The following is an 18,132-nucleotide window of genomic DNA, read 5'->3' as shown; positions in this document are numbered from 1 at the left end:
TCGCTGGTTTTCTGGACTTTCTTCTTGTTTTCTGGTTTGACTCACCTGTGAGGTGAAGCAGAGTCCCCCGTCCTCTCCTCCACCCTCTCGGACCCTCCCTTTCTTCCAGGTTTTTGGGGTTTTTACTTTTCCTTCCTGCAGCCTGGTCGTCTCTTTGCTGTGGACGTCTTTCCTTCTCCCCACGTCTCCTTCTCCTCCCTCCGTCCTCCGGTTTGTGGGCGATGCTCTCCTCACCCACTGTGATCCTCCAGCCTTACGGACTCCCCGTCTACCCTCAGACCACCACATGCTACCCCAGCATCGTCCAGGTAAACACCTCATCACAGATCCACAGAATAAACCATCCTCTGCTTTGTTGCTCTGCAGGATTTGGTGCCAAACAGAGCGGATAAAAGTCTAAAAACAGCGTCAGATAAACCGGAAAAACAAACAAGAACCAGAAAAGAGTCTTTATCTGAAGCCACTCAGGACTCAGAGCCTGAAATAAAAACAGAAAAGAGTTCAAACCTACAACAGAATCGTTTCTGGCTGCAGAAAACACTCGCTTTCCCTCAATGCAGCGATTCTTTTTTTGCACAAAAAACTGAAAATCCAACAAAAATCTGTCAACTAACTGTCACAGAGGAAAAGAAAATAGAAGCAAATATTTCAGTTTAAGAAACTTTTCTTGAATAATTTTTTGCATAACGTTTACATTCATTTAACCCAGTAACACACAAATATGGAAAGAAAAATGAGCAAAAATTACATATATAAAAACATTTTATATATAATAGAAGTGATGTTGAGTTTCTGCACCAGTGACTTTTACAGGGTTAAGATGCTTTTAAGCTTTTCTTGCATTTTTGGAGTATAATGATGATAAATCAGTGATTCTTTCTGTTAATCGACTCTTTGCTCGTTTATTTCTGGACTCGGGTGCAGAGGAATTGGATAAACGCATCAAAAAGTTCCTGATTCCTGCAAAAAAAAACCAACTTGTTTATTTTAACATCTGGCTGATGGATTTTGCACAATAAAGGTAGAGCGCTGAACTGTTAGTGAGTAAAAAAATGGATTTCTGTGAGTGAGACGACGTCCAGGAGTCTGATGGAAATGAAACACGAAATTCTTCCAGCTGTGCATTAAGTTTAACTGCAGAAGCTCCATGTTTCAGTATTTATGGATGTTAGTTTAGCAGAAAACCCTGATCCTCTCCAGTGTAACTTGTGGTCTGATACGTGAGCTCGGCTGTGAAACGTCTTATTTATCTTTAGACATGCCAGTGACAGCAGCATGCTCTGCTCTGTTCCACCTCCAGCTTCACACCAGCTGTATTTTTAGCCTCCTTTAGTTTCCTGCAGATCATCAGGAGGAGCTTCTCACACCTTCCTTCCTCTCTGCTGTGAAACCTGCGGCACTGAAATACATCAGATTAACGAGTGTTTTTATTTAACGACACACACAAAGTCTGAAACACGTCGGCTCGCTTCATTCAGAGTCTTTAGAAGTGTTTTCCTGAGGCCTCCTGCTGGACTCTGTTTGGGTTTTTGTTTCATTTAAGCTGAGTGTTAACATAATTAGATTATTACACGTCATCTTCTGCACTCTGGAAACATCTCTAGAAATACCATAAAAACTACAAAAAACCCAATGAACCGTTTTCAACAAAACAAATGAGTCAAATTCTAATGACAACCAGAAGCATTAGAAATAAAATGCTCATTAAGAGACAAACTGTCATAAATGGACCGAAACCAAACAAAATGACCAAAATAAAATAGAAAACATCAAAAATTAGAGACAAAGCTGTCCCAAAGACAAAACAACAAAAATGAGACAAAAAACAAAACAACAAAAATGAGACAAAAAGCAACACAAACAGGAAGTATTAGATGCAAAATGACCAGTAAAACACAAATTGTCCAAAAGGGACAGAAACCAAACAAAATGGGGCACAAAAGAGCAAAATCCATCAGAAAACAACAAAAATAAAGCAGAAAAAACAAAAATAAAGCAGAAAACAACAAAAATAAAAAGCAAAAAGCAACAAAAATAAAGCAGAAAACAATGAAAATGAAGCAGAAAACAACAAAAATGAAGCAGAAAACAACATGAACTAGAAGTTCCTGCAGCTCTAATCGTCTCTGAACATAAAACCAGGACGACTGGAGGAACCAGAGGAGACGTTCAGATCTGAACCTCCTCTGCAGCTGCCGTCAGCCGACATAAATCCGGCTGCAGCTGTCCCAGCATGCACCTGGCTCCGACCGACACCTCCGACCTCCAGCTGACAGCAGAGGAGGAGAAGCAGCTCATGGTGGTCAGCAGAAGGTCTTCAGAGGAGGAGAGGAGCTGACGCTGTGACCCTAGAGATGTTTACCAGGATGATCATCTCCAGCTTATTTAGAGGACATGTTTAACCCTCCTGTTGTCTTCATTTACCAAAAAATATGGTTTCTTTATCTGAAAAAAGTCCAAAAATTCAGCAAAAAAATTCCCCAAATTTCTGAAAATTTGCAAAACCTTCAGGAAGAAAATTTCAATAATTTCTTAAAAGGTTTATTTTTTAAAAATGCCCCAAATTTGGCAAGAAATTTCTTGTAAATATTTTCCAAAAATGAGTAAAAATCCTCCCAAAAATCCTAAAAATATCTAAAGTGATTCCATATTTATCAGTAAAACTTCTAATATTTTCTTTAAGAACATTCACTTAAAAATCAACCAAACTCCAGTAAAATTCCCTGGATTTTGGTTGATAGGACTCCAACATGGATTAGTAACACAATAAATTCCCTCCTCCGTCCGGTTTCTCCTTCATGCTGCCGATAAATCTTTAGTTCTTCACACCTCTGGAGAGCAACAGCTGACGGAGATAAACACCAGACGACAGCGGAGACGCTTCTAATCAGGAATTAATGTCTTCTAGATCCAAAAAAACATGGAGGAGACGCACTGAAGAACGTTTTAGTCATTTTATGTCTCATTTTAGTCGCTTTGTGTCCTTTTTTAGTAATTTTGTCTGGTTTTAGCCATTTCGTGTCCTGTTTTAGTCATTTTGTGTCTCATTTTAGTTGTGTTTTTGTCCCATTTTAGTCGTTTTGTGTGTTGGTTTAATGTTTTTGTTCCTTGTTTTAGTCATCTTGGCCTCCTTATTTCACTGATTATCACTCAGAACCCAGAAATGAACACTTATTTCGATGTTAAATGCCACCGTGTATGTGTGGATGCATGATTTAAGTCTCACTAAAGTAATAAATATATCTTACGTTGGAGTCTGCTGGTCGCTGTACTTCGAGGCGACCTTCATTGTGATGCGTTCAGGTGCGTCTAGGTTGGTAAATACCTGGGATCTCTGCTGCTGGGTGTGGAGGGTTTCTGGGTGGAGGTCTGGAGCTGACTGACGGCTGCAGATGTCCACAGCTGCTGCCAGATGATTGGTGGATGAGGGGGTCTTATGGGGCGGTGGGCGGGCGGCCGGCATTAAAACATGAGGCTGCTGTGGGACAAAGCCTCAGAGATCCAGGAATGCAGTGAGGCGGTAAGACGAGGCTTTTATTTTGGTAATCTATCAGTGTGGAGGCTCTGCAGGGAGTCTGGAGTTTAGTTCTGGAGTCTTAGAGGCTGGAAAAGCTTCATCTGTAGACGTTCTTCTATCTTCATGTTCTTCTGTTATTCATCATCAGTAGATGTTCCTCCATGCTGGATGGATCTCCAACATGTTTCTGATCCATGCTGACTTTATTTACCCATCCAGTAGCTTTGGTTTTACTCTCAGAGTCCGTTGTCATCTCAGTTTAGTTTCTCGTTTTTGTCATTTTTGTCTAATTTTTGCCCTTTTGTGTCTTGTTTTTGTTGTTTTGTGGATCATTTTTGTCCTTTTGTGTCTCGTTTTTGTCTTGTGTGGACGCTTTTTTCCAATAGTTTTTGTCATTTTTGGCAAATTTAGAGTTCCTTTGATTCTGAGCTTTCACATTTTTACAGAGTCTACTAACTTTATTGATCCAGTCGGTTTTATTTTGCTCCTGTCATCATTTTGGTGAAAAAATATATCATTTTGAACAAGTTTAGGTCATTTTGGGCACATTTCCAGTAATGTTTGGACCAGTTTTTGTCATTTTCTGTCACTTTGAGTTTGAACATTTTTATTTTCGCCTCGTTTTCTCTCAGATCTTACAGTTTGGAGTTTAGTTCCGGCGTCTTAAAGGCTGTAAAAAGTAAAATTCAAGAGTCAGAATATCTAGTTTTATAGTTTTCTCATTAAAGATGAGACATTTGTTCACGGTACATTTGTCTGTGTGACGTATTTAGGTAATTTTTCATGAAACAAGTGGGTAAAGGAGCGTAATAATCTGGTTTTAAGTCAAGTTTTTAAAACAAAGCTGCAGTCTGAGGGTGTTTTTGTCGCTGCAAAATCACTTTTGAATCAAACCTTCACTGTTTGTCTGCGTTGCTTTAAAAATGTATTTAATGAAGATTTTTATCAGTGGAATGCTTTTTGAAAATACTACAGATGTTCCAAAGTGCCAAAATCCGTGTTATAATTCATAATAATAATAATAAATGTACATATTAGGCATAGCCATTAATTCACTCTTAATAATAATTAATACTTAATTAATGTTTTTGATATCATCTCATAAAGTTGCTGTTTGTTGTTTTTATCTCTGGTATTTCTGTCGGTATGAACTCTTATTCCTGATTGGTCTCTTCGTTAGGGGGGCCCCTCCCAGGAGGCGGGCCCTGGCAGCGCTGACCCCGCCCTCTCTCAGGTGTATGCCCCGCCTCCCTCCTACCCTCCACCTGGTCAGGGTCCTCCGTCGTCGGCGGGTCGACTCCCGGCTCTGGACTTTGGCTCGGCCCACCAGAGCTCCGAGTATCCAGAACACCCCCAGCTCCGGGTCTACCAGGGGCCCCAACACGAGGGGCCCGAGGGCCTGACCCCCAGCAGCTCGGTAAGACCACAGGAAGCTCGTTAGACGGGGGTAATTAGACAGGAAGCTCATTAGACGGGGGGGGTAATTAGACAGGAAGCTCGTTAGACGGGGGGGGGTAATTAGACAGGAAGCTCGTTAGATGGGGGGGTAATTAGACAGGAAGCTCATTAAACTGGAAGTTATTTAACCTAGATCCTCACTTGTTACACAAATTAATGTTTTTAGTTGGATTTTTTGAAAAAACGTTTTGCAGCATTTTCCTAATTTTCATTGTTTTAATTTGCAGATAAAAAAATTAGTAAAATCACAGAAAAACGAGGTTAAACAAAACGCAACAACTTTTTTTACTGTATTTAAACTGCATTTACTGTAAAAAATAATAATAATAAAGGCCAAAACTTTGAAATAATGTTCACATGAAAAACCTGTATTTTTATAAATTAGCTCTTTTAAGGACAAAAAATTCTAGTTTGTTAATAAGCTAATGTAGCATCATTTTACTCACGTTTTCTGGTCTCTTTACCATTTTTAATAGGTCATTTTAGGCACTTTGCTGTCATTTTTTTCAGATGTTTTCCAAATTTTTCCCAGATTTTTTCAGATTTTCCCCAAATTATTCCCAGATTTTTCCCAGGTTTTCCCAGGTTTTTCCCAGGTTTTCCCAGCATGTCCCCACAGAGAACAAACAGAGTTTCTTCTATATTTAGACGCTCCTCTGTGTCCTTGTAGGGAAACATCCGTCAGCGTCCAGCAGAGTGTCGGACAGCTGAGAGGGGGTTTGTTGTTGAAAATAAATCCCCTCTTTTCCTTCTCCCCAGAGTCTTATTTAGCTGCTAGTAAAAGCGATCACATGTCAAGACGCTCGTCAGAACCCTGCTGACAGTCAGAACATGAGGTCAAGTTGTTCAGTTCCTCCTTCAACCAGAAAACAAACCGACTCCAGCTTCTTTTCTGTTTCTGTGGGTTTTTAAACTTTAAATCTGGTGTGACACATTTCAACCTGTCTCCAATAAAAAAAAACGATGTTTTTCAAAAACTGACTCAAAAGTTTTTGTAAAATGGCTCAAACATTTGTTTATAAAAACCTGAAAACTGTCCTAAACCACTGAGACGCTGCACAGAACGAGGGTAGTCCAGAACAAGGTCTGAAAAAAACTGATTTAAAACTTAAAATGTGTCAGAATGACTCGTATAACTCGAAAATAATTTGTATAGAAAGACTCCAAACCCATCAAAAATGATCAGAATATGTCTGGAACTCTATTTGTCCAAATGACTCAAAATCTACCAAAAATGACTCAAAACTTTTATATAATCACTCAAAATTTGTCTGCAAATCTTAAAATCTTGCACAGAATTCCTCAAACTTTTTTCAAACAACTCAAAATGTGTTTACATGAGATAAACTTCCTGAGGTCATCTTTCAGCTCACAGCTTCTCTGGAAACGTGACTTTATTGGACAGAGGTTGAAATGTTCCGTCTGAACCTGCAGATTTTCCAGCTTTCTTCAGACAGAACTGGAGGTTCTGTGTGGTTCTGTGTGAACTGGGAGGTTCAGACTCCAGGTTCCTCCTCTTCCTCCTCTCATCCTGGTTTCTGTGGTTTCTGTGGCCCGTCTATAGTTCTGTTAGAACCTGACTGAGGACAGTTGAGGCGTCGCCGTGGAGGGAGGGGGTCTGAGGGAGGAAGACTGGACGACCCCCTACCCTCTGAAATATCACCCAGGTCCAGAACACAAACCTGCATCGTGACATGACATCACCACCCAGCCTCCCCTCCTTCCCCACCTCCCCCTCTGGATGGATGGATGGATGGATGGATGGATGGATGGATGGATGGATGGATGGATGGATGACACATTGAATGTTAATGACTGGTTGGATAAATGTGAAGATGGCTGGATGAAGGATGAATGAAGGTTGGATGGATGAAGGTTGGATGATGGATGGATGTTGGATGGATGAAGGTTGGATCATGGATGGATGTTGGATAGATGATGGTTGGATGAAGGTTGGATGTTGGATGGATGTTGGATGGATGAAGATGGATGTTGGATGAATGTATGAAGGTTGGATGATGGATGGATGAAGGTTGGATGATGGATGGATGTTGGATGGATGATGGATGGATGTTGGATGGATGATGGATGGTTGTTGGATGGATTGATGGATGGATGAAGGCTGGACGAAGGTTGGATGAAGGCTGGATGGATGGATGAAGGTTGGATGAAGGTTGGCTGAAGGTTGGATGAAGGCTGGCTGGATGGATGGATGGATGAAGGTTGGATGGAGGTTGGATGAAGGTTGGATGAAGGTTGGATGAAGGCTGGCTGGATGGATGGATGAAGGTTGGATGAAGGTTGGCTGAAGGCTGGATGAAGGTTGGATGAAGGCTGGCTGGATGGATGGATGGATGGATGGATGAAGGTTGGATGGAGGTTGGATGAAGGCTGGATGATGGTTGGATGGATGAAGGTTGGATGGAGGTTGGATGAAGGCTGGATGATGGTTGGATGGATGAAGGTTGGATGAAGGCTGGATGAAGCCCTCCTGTTCCTCCTTCAATGACGACCTTTAACCTCTGGCAGAAAGCAGCACCGTGACCCAGACTGACTCCACTTTCTTTTTGCTTCTTCTGCTTTGTTTCTTTCTTCTGTCTTCCTGCTGCTTTGAGGCTCCTCCTCTTCCTGTCTGAAGCTCCTCCTCTTCCTGTCTGGGGCTCCTCCTCTTCCTGCCTGGTGGTACTAGATCCTAATCTTCCACTTTTGTTTCCTCTCTGCTGCTTTTCTTCTTCTTTCTGCTGAAGCTCACAGTTTTCCTGCAGAACTTTTCGTGTTTGGACTCTAAAATTAGATTTATTTTTAACACTCTTCTTGCAACGATGCTGGTTGACCAACACACACACACACACACACACACATACGTGCATCCATGCACACGCAGTAGCATCGTGGTGCATTGTGGGACAGTGAATGTTTTGGTTGTTTAGTCTTTGAATTGTTCTGCATGAGGCGGTTTTTCACCCAGAAAACAGGATTTATTTCTTCTGTAATCACCAGATATTTACCACTATTTCTGCTCTGATCTGCCTGAAACTTTCACAGCATAAAATATCGATATTTACTAAGATACTCGTGGAATTTTAGCTCAATATTTCAAATACTTTCCAGGATAATTTATTTTAAAAATCACCAGTCGATCCACTTCCATCAGCAACAACATGAGGAGCTATTAGACACAAAAACCTGAAAGTTTCTCATTTCCCATCATGTCACTGAGTCAGAATCTGGAATACTGAAAGGAACTTAACGACTCAACTCTCCTAATTATGACTCAAAATCTGTGTAAAATAACAGGAAGCCTGTCGAAAGTGACTCAAAATTTGTACATAATTGTTTCAAATTTGTCTAGATTACTTAAGATTTGTCCAAAATACTTGTAATTTGTCTGTAATGACTCAAAATTAGTGATTATGACTCAAATTTTGTCTATAAAGACAAAGTTTGTCTATAATGACTCAAAATTTGTACATAATTGTTTAAAATTTGTCTAAAATCATTCAAATTTGTCTCCAAAGGACTCAGAATGTCTCCAAAAGATTCAAAGTCAGTGTAAAATAACACAAAACTTGTACAAAGTGACACAAAATTTGCTTTTAATGCCTGAAAATGTGAACATAATTTGTTTAAAATTCATCCAAATGACCCAAACTTTGCCCAAAATAATTCAAATTTGTCGTTAACAACTCAAAACTCCTAATTAAAACTCAAAATGTGTGTAAAATAACAGGAAACTGACTCAAAATTTGTACGCATTTGTTTAAAATTTGTTCAAAATAATTCAAATTTGTTGATAATGACTAAAAATTTGTCTCTAATGACTGAAAACTTCAACATGATTGTTTAAAATTTGTTCAAAATGATTCGATTTTGTCTATAATGACTCAAAATGTATCTTTAACGACTTAAAACTGTTACATCACTGTTTGAAATTTGTCAAAAATAATTGAAATTTGTCTTTAATGACTCAAAATTAGTGGACAATAACAAAACTTGTGAAAGTGACTCATAATTTGCTTTAATGACTGAATGTTTGTCTTTTAAAACTCAGAATTAGTCCAAAATAATTCTAATTTGTCTAAAATGACTCCGAACTCTAGTTTCCATCGGTGTTTAGTTAATAATTTATAATTCATCTTTAACGGAGCTGTCCTTGAAGTACTCGCTGTGAGAAGTTCTAAGATCTTCAGATATCTGAAAATCAGCCTTTTTTCCTGGTTTTTCTCTATTTTTATGACAGAAACGACACATATCTGCTGCAGGACAAACTGAACTGAGTCCTCGTTTTATAAAAGCATGACTGAGCGTCCAGTTCTGTCCGGTCAGCTGGTGTAGCTTTAACTCCACATCTGTAATCTGTAGCTTTTACTTTCTCCAGGCATGCGTCACTAAACTGAGCTCCTGATTCTGCCTGAGAGGAACCACTGGTTGCTGAATGCTGATGATGATCTTTGCTTCCTGTCATGCTTCACGATCAAATCACTTTTCTTCTTTTTTTTCCTCCTCGGTTCTTTATCTTTGCTGTCCTACTGACGCCGTATCCCCGTTTCTTCCTCGTCCGTCTTCAGGAGGACGCCTTGGCTCCGGTGACCTCCGACCCCCAGAGCCTCAGCGTGTCATCAGGGGGCGGGGCAGGAAGTGGAGGTGAGGAGGAGGGCTCAGGTAAGGGCCAACCCAAACGCCTCCACGTCTCCAACATCCCGTTCCGCTTCAGAGACCCGGACCTCCGCCAGATGTTTGGGGTACGACTTTTAGAGAAGAAGCTGAAGACGGACGCAACCGTAAAGCAGCGAGTAACACAACTGTTTAAAAACTGTTGAAAACAGTTTTAAAACTGATAAAAAGCATTTAAAAGCTGTTTAAAGCTGTTTAAAACTGTTTAAAAGCTGTTTAAAGCTGTTTAAAACTGTTTAAAAGCTGTTTAAAGCTGTTTAAAAGCTGTTTAAAAAACTGTTTAAAGCTGTTTAAAACTGTTTAAAGCTGATAAAAAGTGTTTAAAAGCTGATAAAAAGCTGATAAAAGCGTTCAAAAGCTGTTTAAAAAATGTTTAAAAGCTGTTTCAAACTGTTTAGAAACTGTTTAAAACTATTTAAAAGCTCTTTAAATGCTGTTCAGAATAATTCAAATTTGTCAATATTGACTCAAAATTACTAATTATGACTTAAACAGCTTTAAAGCACCATTAACTATTGTACATCACTGTTTAAAAGCTGTCTAAAAACTCTTTAAAAGCTGTTTAAATGAGTCAAACTGTGTCCAAAATGATTCAGCTCTGTCCAACACCTCAGAACTCCTAATGACTAAAAATCTGTGTAAAATAACCAAAATTTGTAGAAAGTGACTCAAAATTTGTCTTTTAAACTAAACATTTGTCCAAAATAATCCAAGCCCAACTTGTCTATATTAGCTCAAAATTAGTAATTATCACTCAAAATGTGTCTTTAGCAATTTAAAATTTGTCCAAAATGATTCAACTCTGTCTTTAACGACTCAAAATTCCTAATTATGACTCAAAATTTGTCTGCAATGACTGAAAACTTGAACATAATTGTTCAGATTTTTCTATAATGACTGAAAATTCCTAATTATGATTCAAAATTTGTGTGTAACAGCTTTAAAGCGGCGATGAACCATTACATGACAGCAGTTTGACTGATAGTTGCAGCTGTAGTTCCTCTGAATAGCCAGCAGGGGGCATAAAGGAGCCAGATTGTATGGAAGTCTATGAGAAAATGAACCTATTTCTTACTTGATTTGTGACTTCAGGAGACATTTACAAAACAAACTTATGGTTTCTATCTGGAGTTTTAAGTCTCTTTTAAAGCAGAAAGTTGTTTATTTGGTAAATTCTGTTATTGTTTGCAGGAAAATAGATGATAAAGCAGGTTATCATTACATCCAGGGCTCATTGGGAACTTCACAACGGTCGAACACAAACCAGATTTAGGACATCAGTGGTTGCATCCGTCTTTATATTCAGCCTGTTTCTGATAAAGTTTCTCTAAATGAAATGAAAACTATTCTGACACTTGCAGCAATTTGGAAAGATCCTTGATGTGGAGATAATCTTCAATGAGCGAGGCTCAAAGGTGAGAAACGCTCAAATACCATCAGAATTAAAGCTCACATGGACCAAAGAATTCAGCTAAATGATCGTACGAACATGCAGGGATTCGGATTCGTCACTTTTGAGAGTGCCACCGAGGCCGACCGAGCGAGAGAGAAGCTGAACGGAACCATCGTAGAAGGACGGAAGATCGAGGTGAGGGTTTGTAGGTTTATACGTTAACGTCCTGCTGAATTATCCGTTATAATGACTTTGTATTTGTGCTCTCAGGTGAATAACGCCACGGCCAGAGTAGTCACCAAGAAGCCCCAGACGCCTCTGGTCAACGGGGAAATATCCAGTGAGAATGAATGTCCAATAATCTGTTTAAACTTATTTAACGTACAGATGGTCTGGAGAAAGGTCTGACTGCACCTTATTATCATTCTGCTACAGAGGAAATAAAAACACGTTTCTCCAAATGACTCAGAATTGGTCAAAAAAGACTCAAAATCTGTACGTAATTCTTTAAAATTTGTCCACAACGACTCAAAATTTGCCTAAAATGACACAAAACTCATCAAATATGACTCAAAATTTGTCTTTAATGACTGAAAATTTGTACATAATTGTTTACAATTTGCCCAAAATGACTAAAATTTGTCAATAGTGACTCAAAATTAATTATGACTTGAAATTTGTCTGCAAAGGACTCAAAACTTGTCTTTAGCCACTTAAAATTTCTACATAATCGTTTAAAATGTGTCCAAAATTATTAGAATTTGTCAGTAATGACTAATAATGACTAATTATGATTCAGAATTTGTCAATGACTCAAAATGTCTCTTTAACCACTTAAAACTTCTACAGAATTGCTTTAAATGTGTCTAAAATGATTCAGATATGTTTATAATAACTCATAATGTGTTAATTATGACTCAAAATGTGTCTATAAAGATGCAAAATGTGTCTTTTACAACTAAAAATTTGTCCAAAATAATTTACATTTGTCTACAATGACTCAGAATAACTAGCTATGGCTCAAAATTTGTTAATAATGACGTAAAACTGTTACATAATTGTTTAGAATTTGTTCAAAATCATTAAAATTTGTCCACAATGATTCATAATCTGCCTAAAATGACACAAAATTCATCACAAGTGACTCAAAATGTGTCGTTAACGACTGAAAAATTGTGCATAATCGTTTAAAATTTGCCTAAATGATTAAAAATGTGTCCAAAATAATTGAAATTTGTCCATAATGACTCAGACTCTGTCTAAAATGACACAAAAGCCATTAAAGATTCAAAATTCGTCTTTAACAACTCAACACTCCTAATTATGACTCAAAATTTGCCTAAATGAGTAAAAAGTTGTCCAAAATAATTCAAAATTGTTTATAATGACTCAAAATTATTAACTATGGCTCAAAATTTATTAATGACTCAAAATTTGTCTTTTACGACTTAAAACTGGAACATAATCGTTGAAAATTTGTCCAAAATATTTTAAATTTGTCAATAATTACTCAAAATCTGCCTAAAATGACCAAAAACTCATCGAAAGGGAATCAAAATTTTTTCCTTAATGGCTGAAAATTTGTCAAAAACGATTTAAATTTTTCTATAATGAGTCCAACTCCGACATACACCCCCTGTCAAAAGTTTTAGGACGCTTTCTCATTCATTTGAATGAGAAAGCGTCCTAAAACTTCTGACAGGGGGTGTATCTCTAATATCGATGCCATAAACTGGACACGTGCAGCAGATTATTCTCCACACATTCCTCTGATTATAAAGAGTTCCAGAGCAACTTTAAATATGTAAATATCTCCACTTTGTGACCATTAAAAAGCTCTTAAAGTTTGGACAAACGAAGCTTCTGATCGTCTTTTAAACTTCCTGCAGCTTCTGGGTGGAAGATCAACCCGGTGATGGGGGCGATGTACGCACCTGAGCTCTACACAGGTGAGTTCTGATGAAGTGTTCCTCCTGAGACGTGACACTTTGTGAATCTTCTTTCTCACCTTCCTGCAGTCGCCAGCTTTCCGTATCCCGTAGCGACGCCCACGTTGGCCTATCGGGGCTCGGCGCTGCGAGGTCGAGGTCGAGCCGTCTACAACACGATTCGCTCCGCCGCGACCACACCTGCCGCTGTCCCCGCCTACCCAGGGTGAGAACAGGAAGTAGTCGGATACTTCAGCTGAGCAGAGTAAAAGTACTCTATTACAAGGAAAATCACTGCACGGATAATCCGACCCAAACCAAAGCACATGGGGTTCAAGTTTTAAGAAAATGAGACAAAATACTTTTAGTTTGGACAATTTGGGACAATTTTATTTATTTTATTTATTTATTTGGTACAGAAATTTTTTTCTAATTTTTTGGACCAATTTGTAAAATAGTTTTCTTAAATTTCCTGAATATTTTGTAGCTTGTTTTATTTATAAGACATTTTATTATTATTATTATTATTGCTATTATCATTATTGTTGTTTTTGTTATTATGGTTAATAAATTATTTTCATTCTTTAGCATTTTATTGATTTTTCCACACGTTTTGGTCCGTTATTCTTTATTATTCAGGATATTTTCTACTTTAAGGATGTTTTTCCTGATATTTTCTAACCTTCACTTATTAGTTTGTTACATTTGTGTTTTATGAATTTAGGGACACATTTTTTTAACGTCATGGGGACATTTTATCATTATTATTCCCACCATTTTTCTTGTGAATAACATCTTATTGAACGTTAAATAACTTCTCTGTGTTTGTGGTGTTTTCAGGGTGGTTTATCAGGACGGACTCTACGGAGCTGAAGTCTACGTAAGCAGCTGCTCATTCCTCACCTTTAACCAACAAACCCTCTGCTTTTGTTTTAACGTCGTCTTTCTTTATTCTGCTGCAGGGAGGTTATCCTGCAGCGTACCGAGTCGCTCAGTCTCCGTCTGCAGCCACAGCGACCTACAGCGACGGGTAGGAAGACACCAAGACATCCAGACTATTTACACGAGCTGTCTTTAGTCTGGACACACCTTCTCATTTAATGCTTGTTTCCATTGTACATTCTCACTAAAGGTATCAGAACTATGAATGAACACATCTGGAATTATGCAGGAAACAAAATAAGTTCCTGGGTAGTTCCTAGATGGTTCCTGTTTCTGATGGTTTTATGTTTTTTTTTCCAGATATGGACGAGTTTATGCCACAGCTGCAGATCCTTATCACCACTCAGTCGGACCGACGACGACGTACGGAGTTGGAACCATGGTGAGTCCAAACAAACACACATATAGATATAAATAAACATATATAAACTACACCGACTGTCCGAAAAAAGTCTCCACCCAGATTTAACCCATCAAACAGGTAAGATCCTTCCATTGGATAATTACTGCAGTGATGAATATGTTTAACTTCTTTAACCCTAGCTGATGCAGTGAGGAGCTTCTCATGTTGGAAAACATGTCCTGTGGTCATGGAAAGGATGTTAATCTGCTTCAGAAGGGTCAAATTATTGGCCTGCATCAAACAAAGAAAACAACTAAGGAGATGAAACGACTAAAATCAGGTTAAGAACTGTCCAACGCATCATTAAAACCTGAAGGACAGTGGAGAACCTTCATCTTCAGGAACAAACTCTTAGATGGTGGTAGGAAACCAACAGTAGAACTCACAGCTGTTTAAAAGTGAAAGGAAGAACATTTCCCCACGAAGGGAACTCAAAGGATTGGGACTAAACAGCTGTAGCTCTAAGAAAACCACTGATCAGTGAGGATGATCAGAAAAAATAAAGATTGGAGTCTGGATCAATGGAAGAAGGTCATGAGGTCTGATGAGTCCAGATTGACCCTGTTCCAGACTGATGGGGGCAGTAGTTCAGGTCTGGTTTTGGTCCCAACTTTGTGCTGATTGTAGACTTTTCTAGGACTGGTTTAGGTTTGATTTTGGTCCTGGTTCTAGAGTTTGTGAGGGCTGGTTTCAGACTGTCTTAGGCAGGTCTTGGACTTTTTTTTTTAAACCACAAGAACACCAAACCCACCATCAAGCATGGTGGTGGCAGCATCATGCTCTGTGGAACTGGAGCTTTACACAAAGGTTCTTCAGGAGAACCTAAAATCATCAACAGAATGTTGATCTTGGACACAGTTGGATGTTTCAAACAGACAATGAGTCCAAACACACATCAGACGTGGTAAAGAAATGGTTCCATCAGGATGGAATGAAGGTTCTAGAATGAAGGTTCTAGACTGGTCTCCCCAAAGTCCTGACTTAGACCCATCAAGAACCTGAAGAACCAAGTCAGAAACAACAAATTTGTCTCAGACTTGAGTCAGTTAAATTGATAGTACAATGATACCGCCACCTCCATGCCTGATGGTTGGTATAGTGTCCTGAGGAGTTGAAGATAAACTAGAAGATGGGCGTTCATTCTTAGATGACACTACAGAGTTGTAGCTGCAATGATCAGTCTTGTTAGGTTGCTGTGGAAACACCAATCAGAATTCAGCAGCTCTTATAAGTAAACTAAACTGTAAAGCATGAAAGGGTCTTTACAGCTAAAGTTATTCTTGTTTTTTACATGTTTTTATTTGTGGTTTATTATGTTGATTCGTCTTTTTTCTGCTTACTTCAGGCCAGTTTGTACCGAGGAGGTTACAACCGCTTCACTCCATACTGAGCTGTGATTGGCCGATCTGTGGACGAACCTCAGAACAAACTGGAATAATCGTCTCCTGTAGAGACCGAAACACAAACTATTCTAATTTATGGTTTTACTGCTGGAAGATACTGTGAGATGTTTGATATCTGAGATTCTTCAGGGGTTTGAAGTGTACGAGGATCGTTCCACAACTGGAGGACGTTTCAAAATCACCCTTCTATCTTGCAGTTTTCTGCTCCATATTGATCAATAATAGGTATTGATTGGCTCATTTTTATTCCATGTTTCTGTATTGTTGCTAACCCTACTCTAATCCATGCTAATGTGATCTTTTTCTCAGCAGTAGAAGCTAGATATTTAGCTAGCTGTTACTGCTGACCACTGATGGAAAACAGTCCAAAGAATTAGACACAAAACGACAAAAACAAGACACAAAACACACAAACGAGACAGAAAATGACAAAAACGAGACACAAAATGAAAAAAATTAGACATAAAATAACAAAAAAAGAGAGAAAGAAACAAAAATTAGACAGAAAAATGACAAAAACAAGACACAAAACACAAAAACGTCCGATTTTACATTTCCACAGCTGCATGTTTGAGTTTTCTGGATTATTTGAGGCTTGCTGTAAAACGTCCTCCAGTTCTGGATCAATCCTAAAACCACATTTTGTACGATTTAAATGACTTCTTGTTGATGCAGTTCTGGACTTTCTGAGCGTGTGTGTTTGTGTGTGAGTGAACATGAGGTTCTGAATCCTCTGGATGTTCTCTAGTGGTTCGAACTATCTACCTCTGCTAGCTTCATGTTTAGTTTCCTGTTCCTCCATCGGTGCCTTTTTAACGCTCATTTTCTGACCACTTCCTGCTTCTTTTCTCTCGTTTTCTTCCGTTTCCACCTCGGATCTGTTGATTTTTTCCTTGTATCGCCGGAATTCTTCTCGTCTTTCGTTCTTTTCTCTGCTTTGTTTGACGTTTTCCCTTGAAATAAACTGTTCTTCTTCTCTTATTTATTGACTCGATCTGCTTTTCCTTCTTTTCTGGGCTGGTTTATTCTTTCTGCTTCCTGATTCAGCATCTTTTTTCCCCCATATTCCTGCATTCTTTTCCTTTTTAGTCGAGCTTTTCTGCATTGATTCTTCCTCTATTAATCACATTTCTGCTCGTTCTCAGCTCGTACATTTTCTTTCATTTTCTTGTAGGTTTAGTCGATCTGAAGATTTCTCTTACTTTCCTACTCTGCTGCTGTTTATTTCGCATTTTTAGCTTATTTTTTTCCTATTATAGCATTTTCCGCCTCGTTCTTTATGTGTAATCTGACTTTTCTGACAAAAACGAGACACAAAATAACAAAAATAAGACATAAAATGATGAAAACGAGACATAAAAAAGTTTTAGTTGAACTTTTCTGCGCTGATTCTTCTCTATTTATTACATTTCTTCTCTTTCTCAGCTCCTATATTTTCCTTTTCTTTTCTCATAGGTTTTAGCTGATCTTATTTCTGCTCATTAACTCTGATTTTTCTCTATTTTTGCATGAAGTTTTCTCTGATTTTCTTGCTCTGCTGCTGTTTTTTTTAGCACTTCTAGCTTCATTATATTCTATTAAAGCGTTTCACCTTGTTCTTAATATTTAATCTGACTTTGCTTTGTAGATATTTCTTCCTTTTTTCATAGTTTTTCTCTGTATTTCCAACTCTTTCTCTCATGAGACAGTTGTTCAGTTAAAAATCTGATTATTATTATTATAAAATGAAATGTGCTGAACTTTTCCAGGAGTTTTCCAACATTTATTTATATTATTTTCTGTTTTAATGAAGACAATGGAAGTCTTTCTGTGTTTGACAATTAAATAAACAACTCTGATAAAATGAGGATTTTTATTTATTTTTAATCAACTAAACGGTTTCTTATTTAATTTAAACACGTGACTAAAGACGGTCAGACATTGTGTTTGAGATTTAAATGAGTTTGACGTTTTTTAAAATCATTTTTGGCTCAAAAAAATCCAACTTTCTCAGTAAACACAGGAGAGCCTCCATCTTTCTTTAACCCTCGTGTCCTGCAGGTCAAACTGACCCGTTTTAAAGTTTGAAAATGTGAAGAAAAAACATATTTTCACAGTGAAACTTCTGATGTCCACATTTTCAACATTTTTGGGAAATCTTTGAACATTTTTTGATGGAAAAAAAGAAATGTTTTTTTAGAATATTCACACAAAAAATTCAACCAAAATCCAGTGAATTTCTCTGGATTTTGGTTGATTTTTATGTGAATGTTCTTAAAGAAAATATCAGAAGTTTTACTGACATATATGGAATCACTTTAGCTATTTTTAAGATTTTTCTGTTAGATTGCTATTCATTTTTAGAAAATATTTACAAGACTATTTTTCCCACAAATTTGTTGTTCTTGTAAATACAAATTTTAAGGGAAATTTTT

General features: G+C 38.0%; 1 protein-coding gene across 1 annotated transcript; it reads left to right on the top strand.

Annotated features, from left to right (window-relative positions):
* Positions 1 to 52: 52 nt before the first annotated feature.
* Positions 53 to 16,699, top strand: rbfox1l (RNA binding fox-1 homolog 1, like). The gene is made up of 12 exons (XM_051956758.1): positions 53 to 308; positions 4,698 to 4,934; positions 9,544 to 9,717; positions 11,011 to 11,064; positions 11,145 to 11,237; positions 11,313 to 11,382; positions 12,932 to 12,991; positions 13,061 to 13,196; positions 13,811 to 13,850; positions 13,933 to 14,000; positions 14,213 to 14,294; positions 15,661 to 16,699. Exons 1-12 carry the CDS (start codon positions 222 to 224, stop codon positions 15,703 to 15,705), a joined length of 1,146 nt encoding a protein of 381 aa, XP_051812718.1. The 5' UTR covers positions 53 to 221; the 3' UTR covers positions 15,706 to 16,699.
* Positions 16,700 to 18,132: the final 1,433 nt, after the last annotated feature.

Source organism: Acanthochromis polyacanthus, chromosome 12 (assembly GCF_021347895.1).
Source record: "Acanthochromis polyacanthus isolate Apoly-LR-REF ecotype Palm Island chromosome 12, KAUST_Apoly_ChrSc, whole genome shotgun sequence".
Classification (NCBI taxonomy): domain Eukaryota; kingdom Metazoa; phylum Chordata; class Actinopteri; family Pomacentridae; genus Acanthochromis; species Acanthochromis polyacanthus.
The sequence above is the reverse complement of the archived record's forward strand: the minus strand, read 5'-3'. Positions and strand labels throughout refer to the sequence as shown.